The sequence below is a fragment of the Diabrotica undecimpunctata genome, chromosome 3 (assembly GCF_040954645.1).
Source record: "Diabrotica undecimpunctata isolate CICGRU chromosome 3, icDiaUnde3, whole genome shotgun sequence".
Taxonomy (NCBI): domain Eukaryota; kingdom Metazoa; phylum Arthropoda; class Insecta; order Coleoptera; family Chrysomelidae; genus Diabrotica; species Diabrotica undecimpunctata.
The window spans coordinates 109,731,735-109,750,117 of record NC_092805.1 but is presented as its reverse complement, the minus strand read 5'-3'; the positions used below and the strand labels follow the sequence as shown (position 1 = coordinate 109,750,117).

The following is an 18,383-nucleotide window of genomic DNA, read 5'->3' as shown; positions in this document are numbered from 1 at the left end:
TTACTCAGAAATTTCCTCATTTTCAAAAAGGCTACCATTGATTGCTCTATTCTTGAAGGAATTTTTGATTTCGGATTCAGATCTTCCGTAATCCAGACACCTAAGTATTTCATTTTGTCTACTTGCTCAATATCTTCATTTTTTATCTGAATCCTTATAATGACTTTGCCCCTCTTACTGATAACCATGGTTTTTATTTTCTTTATGTTTATTGTTAAACTACATTTTAGTATAGGTAATAAATTTTTGGGGTATCTAAGATTTGCTGTATATGTATGTTTTATTGATTATCGAAAAGCATTTAACTGCGTTAACCATCAAAAGATGATCAAAATTCTGAGATTAACTGGAATTAATGAACAAGACTTAGCAAATTATTTCAGATTTATATTGACACCAAACATAAACAATTGAAATAGAGCATACAACGGCCGAAGATAAACGAATTTGACGAGAAGTTTGACAAGGTTGAGTTATATCACCGCTATTATTTAATATGTATTTGGCATCTATATTCAGAAAAGCATTAAACGAGGTCCAAGGTGGAATCAAAATTAATGGAACCACCATGTACAACGTCAAGGATGCTGATGATACCGTCCTAATAGCAAGCAACGCACAAGAACTACAAAATTTAATACATGCGGTAGTTCGTCATAACGAAATGTTCGGATTACATCTAAACGTTTCCAAAACTAAAATTTTAGTATTTTTATAGACAGCAATAAACGTACATTTGACCAAGTACAAATAATAGAACAGGTAACTTCCATAAAATATTTGAGAGCAAATATCAACAGTCAGTGTAACCCAAAAAAATCCTATCAAGAATCGAACAAGTAATTACTATTTAAATGGGAATAAGCCACAATTAAAGATTAAATTAATTTTATTGACGTTTCAATTTCCACTTTGGAAATCATTAATTACATTAATGTTTATATTTTGGGAACGATTTCCGAAGTATAAATTGAAACGTCAATAAAATTAATTTAACCTTTAATTGCGGCTTATTCCCATTTAAATAGTAATTACTTTAACATGCCACAAGAAAATAGCTTCAGAACAATATTAAGAATCGAACAAGCGAGGAAAGCACTCATGAACATGAAAATATTTTTTACAAGATCAGACCTTAGTCTAGTATGGCTGTGAAAGTTGGACAATAAATTCTAAAACAGAAAAAAAAATAGATGCCTTTGAAATGTATATATAGAAACGGATGCTGAGAATTTCATGGGTACAAAAAGTTACCGACAGTGAGGTACTTCGACTCATGAGTAAACAAAAAGACTTACTCAGCATAACCAAAGAAAGTAAAATACAATACTTGGGTCATGTGTTGAGAGGTGAAAGATATGGATTACTTTAAATCATATTGGAAGGTAAAGTTTGGGGCAAAAAATCAGTTGAAAGACGCCAGAACTCGTTGCTAAAAGGACTAAGGAGGTGGTTTGACCGCCCAACCACAGAAATCTTTCGTGCAGCAGTTTCCAAAGCCAAAATTTTCATTTGGATCGCGAACCTTCGAAAGGAGACGGTGCAATAAGGAGAAGATTTGCTGCTTATACAAAACAAATTATTCCTGTTTCTGATTACTTACACTTCATATTTCTAATTAAAAAAATTAATTTTATAGAGTTCACAGAGATTAAAAAACCACATCGGTAGAACTAATTAGGGAAAACAAGAGCTTAAGGAGACAAGAACAGAGCAAACGGACTAAATATGCAGATCAAAGATGAGTTCATAACACTATATGGCGAAACAGACACATTAACACTGAGCTATTGTCCAGTAAAACCAGTGTAAGACCAATAATGATAAACGCCTCCGAAATATGACCTGGCACAACCACAACACAAAGGCTACTGGAAACAGCAGAGATGAGAGTACTGAGAAGAATTACAGTAAATACGAAAGATCTAAAGTGAAGTAAAGATATTAGAAGAAATTGTAACGCACAGTGTATAAACGAATAGACTCTAAATAAATAAAAATAATAAAATAACCACATAACCTGAATGGGAGAGACCCATTGGCAGAAGAAGTATCCGAAGACCGCGCAAAAGATGTAGTGACAACCTTCCATAGAGATGTTAATCGGCCAATGAACAAGCAGAATTGCTTGTAAAGAGGAAGAATCAGAAGAAAGACGAGCTCCAAAAACACGCAAGCGAGAAATGGTACAACCATGTGAAGCAAAATGAAGAACACAGCAAAAACATTAACTATATGTGAAAACTACAGAAAATCGTAAGAAACGACAGAAAACCATGGAGGAAGACATAAAGGCACCTGTACATGGATGAAACGGCATAGTATATACCACCGAAGATCAGGCCGAAGTCATGGGGACCACCCTAAAAAGACAGTGTTCTATGAACCTCCACCAACCGGAAGACTCTGAATTTAAAGAGGAAGTCGAAGAAGACTATTACCTTCTTTTTCCTGTTCTTCTTTTTATGTAGACATAACTCTATCTGTTATTAAATGTACCTCCAGTAAGTTGTCGTTTCATCGTTTACGTGGTTTTCCTACTGATTGCCTTCCTATTGGGGAACCATCTCTTGCCGTCTTTACTACTCTATTTGTTATCAATCGGCTTATATGATCTTTTCATTCTATTCTTTTATTTCTTACCCAGTTCTTGATGTTCTCCACCTTGCATCTACGTCGTATATCTGTACTTCTCGCTCTTTCCCACATAGTGTTTTACGATCAATTACAAATTGATTGTACAAAGTACAAATTGAAGTTTTTTCATCTCTGCTGTTCGTAACATCCTTTTTGTTCTATCTGTGTCAGGTCGTGTTTCTGTCGCGTATGTCATTATTGGTCTGATGACTGTTTTGTAAGTTCTGCCTTTCATTTTTTTTTTTGATGTTTTATTATGGATACTCCATATTGTATTATTCAGAAAACCTGCGGCTCTGTTTGCTTTATTAACTTGATCTTCTACTTCTGTTTCGAGCTTTTCGTAGCTAGATAATGTGATGCCTAAATATTTAAACTCCATCACTTGTTCTATTATCTGACCTTCCAGCTCCCATTTACATCTTAGTAAATTTGGTGTTAATAATCATGCATTTTGCCGTTGTAGGAGTATGTTAAATTTTCTGGCGGTTATATTTAATTGATGCAGCTTATGTTATAACTCATCTTCACTCTGAAAAAGTAGTATTGCGTCGTCAGCATAACAGATTATTTTAAGCTGTTTTTCTTCCATTTGATATCCCTTTTTAGTTCTTAATTTTTTATTATTTTATCTATAATTACGTTAAACAATAGAGGAAAATAACGTTGTTTAGTTTGACCCGATTAAATGCCTTCTTAATGTCCACGAAACATAGATATGCTGGTGTTTTGTATTTTAATAATTTTTCTCGTACTTGTCTCATTATAAATATAGCATCAGTACATGATCTTCCTGGCCCAAAACCTTGTTGTTCTTCTGCTAGTGATATAATTTCATTTAATTGATTTGTTATTATGGTCAGATCTGGTAATCCGTACTTTAGGAGTTCGTTAGGTATTCTGTCCTCTTCTCGTGATTTTCTATTTTTTAATTTCCTTGATGCTTGCTTTACCTTTTCCTCCTTAATATTTATTTCTTCGTTTGTCGTTACCTCTGGTGTTGGTGGTTCATTATCATTAACTTTGGCAAATATGGATCGAAAGTAGTCTGCCCATGTTTCTTTCTAAATGTGTTTCGTTTTTATAAGTTCGTTCATTTCTTTTCTTTGTCTTCTGATTATTCTCCATATTTCTTTTTGTGTTCCGTAGAAGTCGTGTTTCATCTATTTTGAGAAACTCTACCAGTGTTCCCTTTTTATTTGTCTAACTAACGTGTTCATTTCATTTCTGATTCGTTTATATGACTACTACCTGATCCGGAAAATCTCACCAAAGAAAGTACCTGGACCGGACGAAATATCCAACAGGGCTCTAAAATACCTCCTAGCGAACGCACTCATTTATCCAAGCAATATAATAAACGTACTAATGAGTTTAAGAGGATTCCCTACTCGATGGAAAAGAGCCCATGTGTTCACAATGTATAAAAGTATAAAGCAGGATAAAACATATTTTTTCTATAGAACTATAGGCCAATCAGCCAGCAGTCAGTAAAATTGCTGAAAGAGTGATACTCTCAATGCTCGAAGAGGGGACAAAAAGACTACATCTGTTACCAAAAGCCCAATTCGGATTTAGAACCAGAAACACATCGTAGCAAGCTTCGGCGATAGACGGTAAACCAGAGCAGCCTTCCTAGACATAAGCACAGCATTCGATACAGTTTGGTACAATGGACTGATCTACAAAATGAAGAACCGTAGATACAGTAATGTCATGACAGAACTGCTGTCCTCGTATCGCACCAATCGAAACTTTTAAGATAACTAGCGAATCGCGAATTTATGTGGCTTAAACTTGTAATTATCTATTTAAAAAAAGTCTGCTAATATATCAGAAGTTATTCGTCCTACCGTACATTTTCTGATTCTATATGCAATTTTATAGAAAGCCAATAATGATTTTTCTGGTACCGATTAAACTTTCTTAGAACTACTTTTTTTATTTTCATATGTGCACTTAATTTTTTTTGAAAAAACTTAATATTCTTATTGTTAAATTCTAAATGGTTTCGAGATGTAAAATTATATTTTCTTGTGTTGTTTACTTTTTGTAGTAATTCTAACTGATACCGACACTGGAATCTTCTTCAGTTTTGTACTGTTTGTAGTCGACATTACTCATATAATGAATTAATATATACTGAACTCAGTTAAAGATGGAAAAATTCACTAGTTCAACGACGAACTCATATTCTTGGCATAGAATAAATAACAATCAGAATGCCCACTCTCAGATGCCGCCTGTGAAGTTTGTCAGCACGCGATCGCCATATTTTAAACGGAAACATAGACTCGAATTGAGAAATTTGTGACAAGCTACAACAGAACTATAATTTAAATTTTTAGAAATTAATAATTTAGTATATTTGAAATAATTTAATCTATTCTTCAACTAAAAGTACGAATAAAATAGTACATATTATATCTATAGTTGCCGTAAATAAGTTAAACCGGGTTAATTTTTCTATGCACACCAGATAAAATGTTACTGAACAGCACTGGTTCCGTTTAAAACATGGCTGATTCTGTCTGTGCGAACGAGATGCGCATACTTATTTTTTCAAGCAGAGTGGGCATCCTGATTGTTATTCTTATTCCGTGTTCTTGGCAGACTAGAGGTCAACATGACACATGACCATGCATGGAGAGCAAACATTTGATTCGACACCTATTATATACTTACGCGCGAATATGAGTCTTAGAACGATTGCGAATTATTATTGTTAAAATATTACGTCTTAATAGACATTTAAAAATGTAAATTTAAACTGTACGTGCTATCAAAACAATAGGATGGAAGTCAGAATAGATGGACATCTTACGGATTCTGTAGATACAGGCAATGGAATAAGACAAGGGATTCACCAAGCTCTATACTATTTGTAATGTAGTCATAAAGAGCGTCATAAAGAGAATACAGAAATGGAAATAATGAAATTAAAATTTTCTATTACGCAGAAAATAGATTAGTAGAAAGAGCAAATAGATTAGCAAAATGCCTTAATGACACTATATGACGTGACCGACACATTAACTGTGAGATAAAATCAACAATCTATAAGACCATCATAAGACTAATAATGAGATATGCATCTCAAAAAAAGACCCGACACAGCCAAAATAGAAAGAATGCTAAAATGATGCAGAAATAAGAATACTCAGAAGAATTTCAAGGAACACGCTGAAATACCAAATAGGAATTGACGAGATACAATGACAGGATACAAACAAGTGGACACTCAATAGAAAAAGGAATGAAACAACAACATAACTAGAATGGCAGACACGAGGTTTGTTAACTGCATGTACTATTTTATTAAAATATTAAAACGGAAACTTGTTGAACTGCACTGATTGGCATAACAGAGCAATAAAATGGTACCTATACATAAAGATCTTGTAAAAGATATCTTATCTGGTCTACTAGTAATAAAGTTATCAGAATTTATTTCTAAAGCGGCCATCATCTATGGTTATGACTATAACGACTTTTTTATTATACACTTTATATAATAAAGAATAAGATTAGAAGTACCTTTTCATGTAGCTAAATTGTTTTGTGATATACTTAACCCTGTATTGCCCAATATTTTTAATGCAAAAAAATTTCTACTGTTCTATAATTCCAGGATAGAATCAAATTATAACATTTTTGAAGATTTTTTTTTAATTCTGTATTTTTCCTTTGTTTTAAAAGGGTTTGTGACTCTCAAGTTACAATGGGAAAAAAGTTAATTTTTATGAAGTCCACAAAGCATTACATTTTTCACATATTACTTTTGGCACGCCTAGGCATCCCGGTTCCTTGCAACGAGCGCGCTTTCCTGGAAATTTAGATTTTCTATTTAGGTCTATTTAGATTTAGAAAATTTTTCTAAAAAAGACAAGCGGCAATAGGTGCTTTGAAATCTAAAACACTTAGATCATCGTTTTTTCTTATATCAAGTAACTGGGTGTCTCTTTTATAAAATAACTAAGCATTCACAAATGCTAAATTAAATATATGGAACACAATGCAGAGGTACCACTTTTTAGAACAATCATAGTTCTATATAGCCATCAACGAGTCCATTAAGTCCACTCCGCTTGTCCAGTTCAATTTGCAATTGCATACTTGTAAACCAGTTATCAAAATATATCATATGGTAAGCATTTCTTTTAATTATTGTGGCCAATCAAAGAATCACATTTCCGCTGACTCCAACATTTGGTAAATATTCTAGATGCTCTTCTTTGCCAGTATACAGTGCAAAATTATATACAATTCCGTTGGTATCGTATAGGAGAAACGCTTTATAGCTCCATTTTTTTAGTTTGTTTGTTTTTTATATACATTTTTAGACTATGTTTTCCTTTAAAAGGAATATGTTCATCGACTAATAGTTTTTCTGTCATTGGAATTTTCCGAAAATTTGCTATAACTGGTTCTAAGTGCAGTTTGATTTTGTATAACTGATCTCTGGGAATTATCTGACTATTGTCATTAAATGGATATTGTTTTTTATTTGTTCCCAGCCATTCCGTCTGATAGTTTCTGCAACAGCTGAAATTCGAGTAGACGCTTTCCAGTACATTCTAGTTAAGGAGAAACCATACACTGACATGAACAAACATAAGCCGAAAAACGGTTCTATTTTGTTCTTGTCCACATTTAAAGATTTTCGATGTTCTTTTGGGTAGAATACAGATTTGTTTGATAAACGATATTGTCCAAAATATTGTCATCTATCAGCATTCTAAAATACTTGATTGGAGTATACGGGTTGTCAGGTCCTGGCGGTAAACTACCTATCCAAGGTTAAATTGGCTATGCCGAACGACTAGTAACTCGTTTCTGTTTTCGTCGTCTGTGTCCTCCTCTTTTTTATTATCATCTTCCTGGTTCTCATTATTTTCTTCCTTATCTCCCACGCTCACTTCTTCCGAACAAACATTTTCTGAAATATGAACCACTTCATCATCGTCACTGTCAGATTCTAGAATGGAATCTTCAGACTCATATTCACAAATGTCTCTAATTTGAACATTATTTAGTTCTTTCTTGGCATAAAATGATTTTACACAAATAGGTTCCATTTCTGTTACCACCTGCAAAAAAATATTATGTTATGCATTATGGACCATTGTAACTTTAAAGTTACACAACATTCTTTACTCACAAAGTACCTAATATTTTATTATCAGAGCATATATTGGCAACAATAAGAATCAGAATGTAATTACATACTCTTATTTTTATTTTTTTATTTCGTCAGTTAGTATAGAAAGTACTTAAAATTGTGATCAAAGTCACATCTTATAAGGCTGCAACACTACTAACGACAACATATGTACAACTGCTAGAACCTATGCATAAAATATGACCTTGTGTATGATTGAAATGTTCTCTGATAGACAGCTGTCTGTAATCTTATAGAAACAACGGATGTTTACGGAAATATCAGGTTTATAAAGTATTTTATGAATCTTATTCAATATATAACTTAAGAGTTGTAAGGGACAATACAGGGTTAAATAAATTTAAATTTAAGTTAACTGTAAAAACTGCAATTCATTAATTATTCTAGGTATGACCGGAACAAGCTAAGTCTCAAAGAAATCCATAATTGTCAGTACGTCTCGTGTATGAATCCAACTGCTGGAAGTTTTACTATTAATCCCCGACTCCAGCGCCATTTCTGTGTATTTGCAATTTCTTTTCCTGGTACGGAGGCACTGACAACTATTTACAAGACTATATTAAGCCAACATTTTAGTAATCCAGAACTCAAATTTCCTTCGTATATTGCAAAAATGTGTGACAACGTTGTTGCTGCTACAGTCGTTTTACATCACAAAGCATCTCAAATATTCCTTCCAACTGCTGTCAAATTCCATTATATTTTTAATTTAAGAGATATATCCAATGTTTTTCAGGTAAGTTTAAAAAAAACATAGTTACTTTGAATTTTTTATTTATATTAACGGATTTTAACAACCTTGTGTATAGTTTTACGTTAGATCCAATAAATCTGTTTATACTAACACAAACATATTATAAAACAATATAAAATTTATACTACAAATTTGGTCCGATAAGTACTTAGCCTTACCGCCCGATGGCGCCACTATCACAAGAGAAATTTACTATCGTGTAGTGTAAAATAGAAAGGTTCAAAAACGGCTGTATGTGTGCTTTGTCGATGTGTGCTTTGTCGAAAGACCTTCGACCGCATCAAACACGGAAAATTGATTGAGGTGCTAAAAGAAGTAGGGTTGGACGGACACGAGATAGCTATCATAAGTAATACATACTGGAACCACACAGGATGCGTTCGCACAGAGAACGGAAACACCAAGTACATCAACATAGAACGAGAAGTGTGTCAAGGGTGCATTTTATCCCCCCTATTATTTAATGTATATGCCAACCATATAATTAGAGCTTCTCTTGAAGATCGCCCTGAAGGTACCAGAGCCAATGGAATCATTATTAACAATATAAGATATACCGATGACACCGTAGTATTAGCAGAAACAGAAGACCAACTAAAAATATTGATGAACATATTATCAGAAGAAAGTCACAGGCTGGGCTTGGACATTAACTTTTCCAAAACCAAAATTCTGGTATTCCACAAAAACCCCCATGAACAAGTTACAACAGCATACAAATAAATGGTATCACCCTTCAGAGTTCCCAAAGCTTCATATACCTGGGCAGAGAACTAAATAGTCAACTAGACCACTCAAAAGAAATTTGAAGACGCATTGAAATAGCGAGATCTGGTTTTATGAATATGCGTAAAATGCTCTGTAACCCCACGCTGTCAGTCTCAATAAGATTGAGAACACTAAAGTGTTATGTGTGGTCTCTATTACTATGTGGCTGTGAGACCTGGACATTAACAAATGTCAATGAACAGTATGACGTCAACAAATTAAATTCATTTGAAATGTGGATGTAGGGCCGAATGCTAAGAATAAGCTGGATCAGCAGAACTACGAATGGACATATCTAGGACACACAATGCGCCATAGGGAATTTGGGCAGCTCCAGGTAATATTAGAAGGCAAGATTGAACATAAAAGGGGCATAGGATGAAAGAAAAATTCTTGGCTACGAAACATCAGAGATTGGACCCACACAAGAGGAAATGAATTAATTCATCAAGCCCAGAACAGAGAGAAATTTGCCATATTAATCGCCATCCTCAACAGAGAAGGCACTTAGGAGGAGGAGGAGTGTAAAATAGTGCATTGTTGTAGACGGCCAATGTCAAAATTTCAGGGAAATTGGCCATTTGACGAAGTGTGAAAGCGGACTTGTCCGCAGATTTTTGGGAAAATGAAAAAAGAGCAATATTGCTCAGTGGTTTGATTCTTGTTTTTGGAAGGAAAATCGTACAGCGAAATAAAAAACCGCTTGGATGCTGTATACGGTGAATCTTTTCCTTCGATGGCAACCGTTAAAAATTGGTTTAACGAGTTTCATGTGGTCACACATCGGTTTATTTATTTAGAAATGATATATATTATGACAAGACTAACTTATACATACTAATTTCTATACAATTAAAGCGGAGTTACATATTCGGCCAGGTTTTACCTCAGTAGAAAGCTACTAAGAAAAAAAAATTGAAAGTCAGGGTGGATCAATAGGACCTGGTGGACTTTTGGAAAAAGGAGGAAATGGCTCAGATACCTTCAAATAGACTATGAGAAAATGTGAGTCGTACCTATTTTGTGTGAAAATGCTATTTATATTTATAGATTTATTAGATTCTTTACATCAATGTGTCTATTCTTAATATACTGAGAGCTCTTCAGATACGGTAATAGCAATTAGCAAGTCATATTGACAGCTATTCCCTAAAATCCGCGACATCAACTGGTGAGCACTCCTTCCACATCTGATTTCGACCATCCTTGGTGTTTTTAATTGGCCCTATACAGGGTGTCCCATAATTAATTGGACATTAGCTAATGGGTGATAACTGATATCAAAATAAAGCGTTTGAGCTCAAATTGCTTAGGCAAAATGTTGCTAGTTTTTGTTCTACAGGGTGATTCATTAATATTTTTTTTTATATTATTTTTAGGGATATATTGAAAATTATTCCACCGATTTAAGTGAAATTTGGTATCTTGCTATTATTAAGTATGCTTAATATGAAAATGATATTAGTTTTGCCATTGACATTAGGCGGCGCCACTTACTATAACATTGGTTATTATTGTGGCCATAATTTTTTTGTCCACCCTGCATAAACATTCTAGGAAAAAAAAACATGAAAGAACATTCAATTCTACACACAAAAGGTATTCTTGTTTCAAATCAAAAAAGTACACCATTTTCGAAATAAACGTATTTTTTGGAGACGTGCATAAAATGAAAAAATTTTACAAAAACATGTAAATTCAAACATTATTCAAAAGGTCTTAAATACCAGTGAATATTAATGTATTAATAGTAGATAATTTTTGCAAACAAAGTACATATGATTGAAACAATCATTTTTATTAAACCTTTTACACAGTAACGAATTTAAAAAAATCAGAAATTAAATTAAACAATGAGGTGAATATAAAACAATTGACAAAGTGAATAATTGAAAACGAAACGAAAAAAAAAAAATTACAATAAGTGTTGAAAATGTTCACCATTGGATAAATTACATAATCTAAATCTTTTGTGTGAGTTTTGTCTTATTTTAAACAATAAGTTTCTTTGGGCTCTAATTACGTTAACTCCCTTTACAATATTTTGCCATAACTCTTGACAGTTATTAATTTTTTATAAACAAGTGACTTAAGGTAGATCCACAAGTGAAAGTCTACGGGATTTAGTTCGGGTCTGCGTGTTGGCCATAGGTATACACTACCTCTACCAATCCACCTGTAAAAGGTGGATTGGTAGTGGTAGAGGATAAATTTAATCTAGATAATTTCTAACTTCTAGGCTATAATGATGGTGCACCATCATGCATGTACTAAGAGTTATGTCTCACATTTAGACGTATGTCTTCTAAAAGAGTTGGTAAATATTCTCTAAAAAAATTTAGATACGTTACTCCGTCAAGCCTAGTTGGTAATTCGAATGGTCGAATTCAAATATGCCACACCAGATATTAATGGAAAACTCATGTTGAAAATGTTGCATGAGGATTTTCTGTCGCATATGTATGGCTATTGCGCCAGTTAAACACACCTCTTCTAGTAAACGTGGCTTCATCGGTAAATAAAAAGTTATTATAAAACATTGGATCGTCTAAATGCTGTCCTATCATAAACTGACTAAATCGGAGCCTTGCTGGAAAATCCTGTGGTGAAAGATTCTGGAGTAAAACGATACGGATACAGATTTTCTGTCCGTATTATTCTTGACACCGTAGATTTGATTATACCAGTGGCCGCAGAAACAAGTCTTGTACTGGTGTCTGGATCTTTTTCAACATACAATTTCTTCCCCCATATCCGCATTAATTACTCTCGGTCTTCCAGCATTCCTGTTTTTGGGATGAAATGACCCTGTTTCGCCTAATCTGTCGAACAATGATCTAATAGTTTTATGGTTTGGTTGCCTTCTATTGGGATAAAGTTAGAAATAGCGTTGAGCTGCTTTACGAGAACAAAAATTTTCCTGGGCATACAAACAGATCATATCGCGCATTTCTACATTAGAAAATTCACTATGACGTGGCATTTTACTTTTATCTTAAGTGGTTTATAAAAAACTTAATAGCATTGTTTTGAAGCTATTTTCTTGTGGAATTTTAAAGTAATTACTATTTAAATGGGAATGAGCCACAATTAAAGGTTAAAGTACGTTTATTGACGTTTCAATTTCCACTTCGGAAATCGAAAAGAACAATTTCCGAAGTGGAAATTGAAACGTCAATAAACGTACTTTAACCTTTAATTGTGGCTTATTTATATTATGTGGCTATTATATTATAAAATAAGATTATTTCGAAAACGGTGTACTTTTTTTATGTAAAAGAAGACTAGGTACCTTTTCTGTGTAGAATTGAAAGTTAGTTCATGTTTTTGAAGTTATAGTTCTTTAGGTGCAATTGGGAAAAATGTTGAGAGTGAATTTTTATAAAAACGACAGTACGAAGTACCTACGCGTTCACTGGCGGTATAAAGTTAGTTACTAAATATTTGAAGTTACGTATGTATCAGTGCAAATAAAGTGTGAAAAGTTTTATAATTTTTGTGTCTTTGAATTTGTCTTCATCGGAAATAGGATAACAGATATAAAAATATGATGAAAAGACGATTAAAAGGCGATCTTAATATTATTTGTAGATATAATCTGTCAAAATAATTTATTTTAGTATGAATTTTACGGCCATAGCACACTGGCTTACACCAGTTGTCGCTCGAAAACAGGAGATAAGCAGTGTCGACCGGGGTCAAACGTTGGATGGGTGCCCGCTTAGGAACATGTGATGTTATTGCCTTGCTTACTTTTTTTTCGGTATTATTTAAGAAAATTTTTAGGAAACTTAAGTAAGTATTAAAATTAGTTTAATATTAAAAAAAAAACATAAATAAACTGTTGAAATCATAAACATTGAAATCATATAATAGAGGTATAACTTCTTACCTGCGTACAAAGTACACACATATTCTTTTTTGTTTTATATAATAATAGACTCGCACTGCACTTTGACAACAAATAGTAAACAAATTCGTACTTACGCCTTGACTTTGCTATTAAGTTCACAGCATACCCAGGTACCTGCTTGTTTTGCGAAAAATTAAATACAGACATGCATATCATTAACAAAATACGTTTATTTCGAAAACGTACTTTTTTGGTTTGAAACAAGAAAACCTTTTTTGTGTAGAATTAAATGTTATTTCATGTTTTTTTTCCTAGAATGTTTATACAGGGCGGACGAAAAAATTATGGCCACATTAATGAACCAATGTTATAGTAGGTCATGCCACCTAGTGTCAATGGTAACACTAATATCATTTTTATATTAAGCATACTTAATAATTGCAAGATTTCAAATTTCACCTAAATCGGTTGAATAGTTTTTAATATATCCCTAAAAATAATATAAAAAAATATTAATGAATCACCCTGTAGAACGAGAACTAGCAACATTTTGCCTAATCAATTTGAGCTCAAACGCTTTGTTTTGATGTCAGCTATCACCCATTCTAATGTCCAATTAATTATGGGACACCCTGTATATTAACAAAGATTCATTTTATGAAATTTTCGAGAAATTAGGTTTCTACTGCATTTCTTTCAATGAATAATTAATTATTTTCTATTGATAAAGTTTAAGGATGCACCACTTACTCTGAGTGACCTTAAAAAAGTTTCATTATAATTGAGGAGTTTATTTTAGAAACAACATAGACCAAAATTTTGATTTTGTAGAAAATGAAAAAAACGCTCTCTCGAGTTTATTACCATATTTCGAAAAATTTTAAATTGTACAGTGACGAATATAAGTTAAATATAGGTTTTCTGACTATTACTTCTTAGACAAAATCTTATGATGTTAATAAAAAAAACAAAAATCTTGGACTTATGTTGTTTTTAAAAGAAAGAAAAAATAAAATAAAAGTAATGTTACAAACTTAAGTTAAATTTTTCAGTTTAGCAGACGAAATTGGCACAGCTTGCAAATAACTTGGTGTGAGTTTTATTAAACTAGTTGATGCTACTTTACTTCTGACAATAGAGGATCTCCATGGACCATTGTAGGTATCCTTCAACTTCACTACAGCAGTCCCTGCAGCAATTTCGAATATGCGAACTAGTTTTAGAGAAATTGGCGGTTTAGCTGTTTTCAGAAAATATTGATCGGTGGCTAGCTTTATGGCAAAAAACTTTGAGGGATACATTTTGACTAAGGAAAATTTGGAGGGTTTACTTCGTGCTGACAATATCACTTTGTCCCACTCTTCAGGTGTCTCTACTCTTTCCAAATGGCGTTTCTTTTTTTCGATCAGTGCGAAGTCCTGGTCGTTTGGGAGATAGGAATGGCCCCGAACCGGAAACAGGTACTTAATTGTGTCAAAAAGTTTAAGTACATGAACAAAAATATAAAAAGTGCAACATAACATAATTCTTGTTTTGCCCAGGACATCCATCACTTATTAGTACAAGATTCCTGGTCGTAAAGTTATTATTATTAATAAAATGTAACAACATGGAACACACATCGTTGGCACCTTTTTTCGCTTGTCCTTCAGTGTAGGTGTAAATAAATGCCTCATCTGTACCAAGATTGTGTATACCGAATACGTGGTACCACAACTCACGTGAATAAAAAACTGGATTTGATGGAATATAGGGAAGAGGTAGATTCTGCATGAAATCAAAGCTAATACAATCGATTTCTCCAGCCATAGCCTGTGTCTTGTATCGTCTTTTCCTTGTAAAAAATGCATCAGCCTTTCTTAAATGAATCTCCTTTTCCACTGTTATTTGGACTTTTTCTGCATCGTTGATTCCTTCGGAAGTAAGTTTTTGTTGGAACGAATCACACTGAGCACATGTAGCGGATCGTGGGAAGCCAAACTTTATATTAAACTTTTCAAGTAGATTTTATAAGGGATATTGATCAGGTATTCAGATCGAAACATGAAATGCATGTCTTTTATGGTTAAACCTTCCGGCAGGTAAAAACGAAGTGGGTTTTTGCGTCGTGAGTAATGGGATTGCCTTCGTTTAAAAGACTTAATATGTTCCTTTATTAAATGCATTACGGTATCTAAATAATCAGTTGACCTTTTCTTATCTTTTCCTCTTAAATCTCTTGGCGCCATACCTCGTGTGACCAAATGGTTTTGTATGCGTCTAAGTCTACCAACAGTTATGCCATGAATGCCCAAAAATGCCTCTTTACAGACTTCTATTTCCTTTACTTCATATCTTATTTTGAATGCATATCCTGCAGCATGTGGTTTTTTAGTACCTACATTTCTATTTCTCGGCCGGCGTCTATTTACTGGTTTTATAGTTATTAGACCAGACAAATGAGAGTCTTGCTCATTTTTATTCCTTTATGATTAATATGCTTCTCGCCTTTTACTTTGGCTATTTTTATTAAACTGGCCTTCGGTGTTTTTTTAACTTTACGCTCAGGCGCCTGCTGTACTCCACTACCACTTGCTACTGCATTCTCCATATTCATAACTTATAGTGCAAAACTGAAAAAACTACTTAAAATATAACACCAGACTAACAACACAACCGTTCCGTAATAAGACAACAACGCTACTAAATTTGACAAGTCTCTGCCTGTCTACACCGGGAGAACAGACCGATGAGAATGAGAACTCGCCAGCCGGAAATGCGTGCCGAAGTCGTTCGGTATTTACCAGTGGGCTGTTCTCTCGGCGTAGTTTCTTTTAACACTAGAAAGTCGGAGGGGCCAATTTGGCCCCTGTTGCGATTTGAAGTTATTGTAGTTCTTTTATTTGACACAATAATAATTTCATATTTTTGACTTTTAATATTTTGATACAAAGTCTTATTTAACGCAAAAAAATATTGTTTACTAAATTTATTAAATGGATTTTCTAACAAACCTACCGTAGAAGTCTGAAGGGGCCAAACTGGCCCTGTATTAATTATTATCATTTTCTCGGAAATTTGACGATTTCTTTTAACTTTCTGTCGGATAGATAAAATTATGTTTATGTACGTTTATGTCTAGAAGGTATTTTGTTACATACTGTTTGTTCCTTGAAAGTATTTTGTTTATTGAGCGGTTTATTAGGTTCTGCTGACTCTCGTTTCTAGAATATTGAAACATTCGTTCAATTGTGAAAATTCAAGACGACTGTAAAGATGTCTCGTCGTGGACTATCAGAGCTTGAACTTCTTGAAGAAATATGAAAAATACAAGAAGATGTTTCGGGAGGTGAATCTGAATTTGCAGAAAATAATGAGTCAGACGATGAACAATACGTACCACCACAAAATAATGATTCAAGTGACTCTGATGCTTCAGAGCAGTTAGAAAGTTTTATTGTACAAGACTCACCAATTTATGTAAACACTGCTTCTACAACTCAACAGCACGAGTCAGCTAATTTTATCGTGAATACAAGTGCATCTAAGCCAAGTCACAAGAGAAAAAGAGGTCAACAAGGAAAAACTATTTTAATCGGAGACACCGAACAATCGAAAGACGGAACAACGTGGAAAGTTATTGATTCTGGATCAGTACCTGGTAAGATTATGATTTTTAGTATCTTCATATTCATTAAATGTTTGCTCATTACAGGACGCCGCGCTCAGCACAACATTTATCGAGAGAAATCAGGTCCTACGTCGTATGCAAAAAGGAACGTGAGGAACAATTGTGTGGTAAGTGCTTGGCATCTAATAATCAACGACAGCATGTTACATCATATAAAAGAATGCACTATTGCAGAAGCACATCGATGTTTGAAAAATGACACATGGACTATAACTTTGGAAGAACTGGAGGCTGCCCTTACTATTATGTACGCAAGAGGAGTCTACGGCGCCAAAAATTTCCCAACCAACAGCTTGTGGTCAACAGTATGGGGTCCTCAGTTTTTTAGACAAACTATGCCACGAGACAGATTCAAGGATATTATAAAATATCTCAGATTTGACATAAACAAACGAGATCTGAACGATTGAAAACCGACAAATTTGCTCTAGTCTCTGCGGTTTGGAATGGATTTATAGAAAATAGTGGTGCATGTTACAAACCGGGAATAAACCTTACTGTGGACGAACAACTACTGCCTTCTAAAGCCAGATGCCCGTTCACACAGTACATATCAAATAAGCCGGATAAGTTTGGCATAAAATTTTGGCTTTTGACATGTGTGGAATCAAAATATATTGTAAATGGTTACCCTTATACTGGCACTGATCATCTACGCAAGAAAGATACAAGTGTTGGTGAACATGTTATTTTGCGGTTAATGGAAAATCAACTGGGAAAGGGCAAAAATGTTACGATAGATAACTACTTTACATCGTTAAAATTGGCCAAGGCATTGCAAAAAAAATCAACAAGTCTTGTGGGTACTTTGAATCGCAACAGAAAGGAAGTTCCTCTAAGCGTAAAGAGTAAAAATGGAGAATTATATGTTACCCATATATTCCAGAGCGACGAAAAGATAACACTTACTGCATACCAAGGAAAGAGTCACAAAAATGTGCTTTTGTTGAGCTCATTACATCAATCAGTGGATGTTGCTGTCGATGGAAAAAAACTTCCTCAAACAGTAAGTTTTTATAATAAAACAAAATACGGGGTTGATGTAGTGGACCAAATGGCGCGTCTTTATACTACAAAAGTTACTTCAAGACGATGGCTAATGCACGTGTTTTATAACATTCTTGACTTAGGAGCAATAAATGCATGGATTATTTATAAAGAAGTTATTGGAAGTAAAATCAGTCGTCGTAAGTTTATTCTTCAGCTGTGTGAAGAATTACGGGTTCCATACCTTGCCTCCCGAAATCTGGTACTATACCCAGCACCACCGGATTTACCAACCACCAGCACTGTTACTAGCCAAAAAAGAAAAAAATGTCAATTAAAAATGTTTTGTAAAGGAAATCATACTTCCAATGAGTGCCACGGCTGTAACAAGGCAATGTGTGGCAAATGCCAAAAAACTGCAAACTGTATGGTGTTCCAAATGTTTAAAATGAAACTAAAAAATTAAATCAAATTCTATCGTCAAGAGTTTATATAATTTCTTAAAACTGTTTATTTTTATTTTTTGTTTATT

The 18,383-nt window shown here is 33.8% G+C and overlaps 1 protein-coding gene across 1 annotated transcript in view; it reads left to right on the top strand.

Moving 5' to 3' along the window:
- Dhc93AB (Dynein heavy chain at 93AB) overlaps positions 1–18,383 on the top strand; it is a 295,262-nt gene that overhangs the window by 145,749 nt on the left and 131,130 nt on the right. The window contains exon 28 of the mRNA XM_072526597.1: positions 8,207–8,555. Within this exon, the coding sequence (XP_072382698.1) occupies positions 8,207–8,555 (349 nt within the window). The remainder of the gene's footprint in view (positions 1–8,206; positions 8,556–18,383) is intronic.